The sequence below is a fragment of the Drosophila santomea genome, chromosome 2L, assembly GCF_016746245.2.
Source record: "Drosophila santomea strain STO CAGO 1482 chromosome 2L, Prin_Dsan_1.1, whole genome shotgun sequence".
Classification (NCBI taxonomy): domain Eukaryota; kingdom Metazoa; phylum Arthropoda; class Insecta; order Diptera; family Drosophilidae; genus Drosophila; species Drosophila santomea.
This window is the reverse complement of record NC_053016.2, coordinates 20030305-20035154: the sequence shown is the minus strand read 5'-3', so window position 1 is coordinate 20035154 and position 4850 is coordinate 20030305. Positions and strand designations below refer to the sequence as shown.

Sequence of the window (4850 nt, the reverse complement as noted above, 5' to 3'; positions counted from 1 at the left end):
GACCGCAGCATGTGGCCGCCGGTCGCGTTCCTTCTCGCTTTTCTTTTTGGGATGTTTCCACATTCATCGCACACGCATATAAATAACAAAGCGAGCAGGAAAAACAACAAATGGCCGACCAACGGCAAACGCAAACGTGGCCAAAAGGCAGCAAGTGTAACTAATATATCAGTGCAGGCCACTCGGCAAAAAAATAAATAAGCGCAATCAATCTACATATGTAGTTGAAACAATAATAGCTCTAACGATAGGTCAGTCGGCGGAACTCTGCTAGTACATTAACCTTTATAAGCTCCATTCCATTCCATAAAAAACAGCATATATTTAGTAGGAATATAAAACACATATATAGAAGTTACTCTCTTATTTTGTTGGAAAATTCAACGAATTATTTAAAACGGATAAAATGGAAAAATAGTTCCCAGTACAAGTATAACAAGTCAACACATCCGAAGAAAAAAGAAACAAAAAAGTTACTTAATAAATTTATTAATAAAACACCGTATCCATGAGTTGGTTACTTAAAAGTATCTGAAACCCAACTGCTGTGCCAATAACTAATACATTTTTGTACAAACAATGAATACCGTGGCTTAAAAGTACTTGCAGAGTTGATTTTTGGAAAAAGCCCGATACATACTGCTCCAAGTAAATATATAGACTTTTAGTGTATAGAACACATCAATTATAAAATTAAACCCTTTGCGGTTTTTGGTCCAATCTCCTGCATATTTAACACTGCACGCTATCCAATATTGATTTAACTTTAAATATGTCTGTATTTCAACACTGATTGAAGTCAACACCAAACTCACATTTCATTCGTTCGGTTGCAAATATTTGTGCTTTTCTCGTGGCAATTATTAAACTTAATCAAATGAAAACCGCGCGCTGAACCTCAATTAACTCAACTATAAAAATCATTTGCGGTCATTTCGCGTTGGCAAAACAGAATCAATACCAACAAAAAAGGAAAAAAATGAAAATAAACGAAAAAAACCAAATCGAGACGGATCGATCGCATTATAAATAAACGTGCGAGCACGATATTTATCCACATGTGTAAACAGTTTTTTCAGGAAGGTGAGTGGCTCCAGTGATATGTTGACCGCAAATTTATATCGACTTTGCCAGGACTATTCGCACTCGTTCACATTGAAATATTAATGCGATTTACATTTGTAATTATGTGTACAATATTTTAATTTGCATAATTTAGTAACATGTGTGGCCGGCCAGAAACGACAGGTGAACTGGCAAGGGTCCGCCGCTGCTGACCTCCCCGACCAACGACGATTTCAGTCAAATTAATTTGCAATAGCTTCGCTTCGTTCGTTTCGTTTCGCATTTCCAGATTTGCCAGATTGAAAAACTTCTGCTAACCAGACAATACCAAAGAGCAGGGAATAGAATCGCCGACCAAGTGGGCAAGGGGAAGGTAATGAAGCATTTGCTCCGGACGGCAATTGAAATGTTTATCCTCGAGTACGCAAATCCAATTGCCAAACGAAAATCAGATGCAATGCATTTGCATTGTGCCGGCCGACAGAGATGAGAAACTTTTTAAAATGGATGGGCTTTGTCATAAATTATTTGAGAGTCTTGAGATTATCCAATGGAATTTATCTTAGCCAATATAATGCTTAATATGGTGAACTTTAACACAAGTCACAATAAAATATATATAAGTAATATGTAATGCGCGGAGAAAGAACGAAAAATATGTAATTTTGGGACATCAAGTTTAACCTTTTTTTAAATACTAATCGACCCAATAGGGTAACTTTAAAATTGAGTCCTTTTTTGTTTCATAGTTACAGTATCGGGATCAAATTGTTTAAGGAGAAAAGGGTATTAAGCCTTAAACACAACACCATTTCCCGATCAGATTTGCTTTTCCTGCACAGACATTTTGCAGTCCGACTTGCCCTGCTTTGGTACGCCCCCGGCACTGGCAATTCATGCGAAACATTTTGCATGCTCAAAAGTTGCATTTTTGCTCAATAAAATCGCAATAAAAGCGATGGAGGGGATAAACTGGACATGCGAATCGCTTCGGACTCCGATATCCTTTGTTATTCTGCTAGGCAAAACATTTGCTCAGAGGATGTGCCAGGATACGGGTATTCCCATTCATACGGCATGAGCAATTGATTCGCAGGCACTCGAACGGATGATCGAATTAGGGCCAAGACCAGGATCCGGCCGGAGGACCAAGGACCAAGGAGCTGGAAGCCTGCAGGCAAGTACTAAGGACTTTGCATGGCCAGCTGTCCGGCTGCCACTTTGGCTGCCCTCTTGAGTGACAAATTAGCCACTTTGGGGCTTGTAATTCCCGCCGTCGGAGGCGACAACAAGAAATGACCGCAATTTGCGCCGGCCGCCGAGTGATTGGTGAGCCTTTCCATCGGACAAGGATCCTGCGCCGTACTCACCTACAAAACGGAATAAAGATGCTCTACGCCAACAACAAAGACAGCCAACCAGCCAGCCAAGCAGGCAATGACAGTTATAAATAGCCAAGTAAAATTGTCAAGGGGCCGAAGGTGACAGACGGAACCTACACACAAAAAAAGGAAATTAAACTACAAATTCATAGTTATCAGATTGCAAAAATATTATGTCTTTATGGATAAGTTCACAAACGGAAAGTAAGCCGCCAGGTATATCTTCATCTTATTTGAGTTCATTAACTACTATTATAACTAAAAAATGATTAGTTTAACATATACAAAAATCACTTGGATTGGACATATTGCCATTTATAAGTAGGCAATGTGTAATTACCACTAAATTTAATGTGTTTTTAAGACAATTATTTTTTATTGTGTAGTGAAAAGTGGCGGCAGCAGGACACGATTTTTGCTCTTGTTGTTTGCTTCTTTCGCCGCACACAAAACTTCCAGTTTATTCAAAGTTACAGGACACGCCGTCCCGGCAACCAGGACATATTTTCCATGGCAACTGGGTCCCTTCGTGTTCGCTGCACTGTCAGCATCATTATGGCTAATAAACATTGCCATTTGCGGCTGGCCAACACAGCGAGATTCAAGAGGAGAGGACGAGTGCAGGTCGGAAAGGGTCTTTCGTCACCCGGGGACTCAAACAGGAGGTGAAAGTTACGCTACTTATGGGCAAAGTTTCACTTAATGATCAATGAAAGTTTCAGGAGAGTCAGTAGAACTGCAAGTGGGTAAAGGTCTTCAAAAGAAACAAATGACCAAAATTCTTAAAGATAGTATTTATGTAAATCAACTTCCGCGCATTACAGCAAGTCATTCAGGTATCTCTTACAATTAAGTCTGCATTTCAAACCTCTAAACCTCAGCACATGTTTTATAAATTGTTTCTTATTTTTCCTTACCTCATGTCTGACTTAGCTTTTTAAGTCAAAATAAGAATAAGGCCAAACATTCAACGGTTAAAGTGCATCGGATGACCAAAGGGCCATGATTACCATGCAGAGCTCTAACTTTCCTGATGAATTACCTGCTAATTTATCACCTGGATTTTTGTGACCCTTGTGCAGATGGAGGCCCAGAGCACTCGCCTTAGTTATTATTTTCCATTCAGAATTGAGGTACCAGAATTCGAGTCTTCATCCTTGCCACATGCTCATGCATCAAGTGTGGGCAGACCTGCAAATTGTTTGTAAATAAACTGGGCGAGAGTCTGGGCATAATGCATTGAGTATCTGAACGCATAAACAAGAGCACATAGACAAGAGCAGCTTAAGACCATGTTTATGCATAAACAAATTAAGTTTTCAAAGGCAAGATCCCAAATGGAAGGAGGAGTTGAAAACAGCAGCTGATGCAGCAACTTTCTTTATGGATTTCACCTTATAAGCCCCCTTAAAACCTCCCCCCTAAAATCTCCCGCTTATATCTCTGTTATATCTCCCCATTTACTCGCATTTTGTCTCTAAACTTCTTATATTAATAGCAAAAGGTGAGTGGTTCAGACTAGACAAGCTGGCTAAGCGGATGCTGCTTGCTAGATGCTAAAACTTGCCCAGACCCGTCAGCTTCTAATTAATTATGAAAAGTGCCACGCCCACGCCACACGAAACACCCACAAAAATACACACACTTGCCGTGAGCTTTGGCTGGTTTATGGAGCGCGAAAAAATATAAAAGTTCCCAAAGACGGGCAAGAAAAGTATTAAAATTTATTCGAATGATACGACTACGAAATATCCTGTAGAGCGCTAAAATAAAAACGTTCTCTCAGTTCTATAGATTACAAACAACTATGAAGACTATAGATAAACATTTATGTTTACCTCTTTGATGTACCCATTTTAATACAGGTAATTCGTGTTCTGCGGGCCAAGCTAGGCTATTTGGTGGTGTAAAAAAGCCCGATCCGCGCACAGAAGCCGCTCCACTTAACGGATACCCAGCACCCAACACATTCTGCCTCCGAGAACACACACAAAGCAAATTGCTATAGTCAATTTAATTAAATTTGTTTGTGGGCCCAACGAGGCGCAGTTAACTCCTCGCAAAAGCCCACCGATTTCAGGAGGGGAATGGCTGAATGGCGGGCTAGATGGATAGATGGATAGTCGCTGGGGCCAAAACGAAATCCAAAATCCTCGCGAGTCGATACAAAAGGATACGTTTATCTCAATTCTATTTGCGCAAAGGAGGGGAGATTTCCCGATTGCTGGCTTGGAAGCCCTTTTCAAATATTTACCGTGGAATCTTGGCAAACGAGATTTGTCTTGGCCAATAGATAGCACGAAGAGCGAGATGGCAAACGAGCTGGCAGCAATAAAATTAAATTTCTTCGGAAATGCTGGAGGTTTTCATTAGAATCGAGAAAGAGCGCCGCGACACACATTT

The 4850-nt window shown here is 40.4% G+C and overlaps 1 protein-coding gene across 1 annotated transcript; it reads left to right on the top strand.

Moving 5' to 3' along the window:
- Positions 1 to 2534: 2534 nt before the first annotated feature.
- LOC120458141 lies at positions 2535 to 3841 on the top strand. The gene is made up of 4 exons (XM_039645685.1): positions 2535 to 2663; positions 2834 to 3112; positions 3170 to 3283; positions 3381 to 3841. Exons 1-4 carry the CDS (start codon positions 2621 to 2623, stop codon positions 3386 to 3388), a joined length of 444 nt encoding a protein of 147 aa, XP_039501619.1. The 5' UTR covers positions 2535 to 2620; the 3' UTR covers positions 3389 to 3841.
- Positions 3842 to 4850: the final 1009 nt, after the last annotated feature.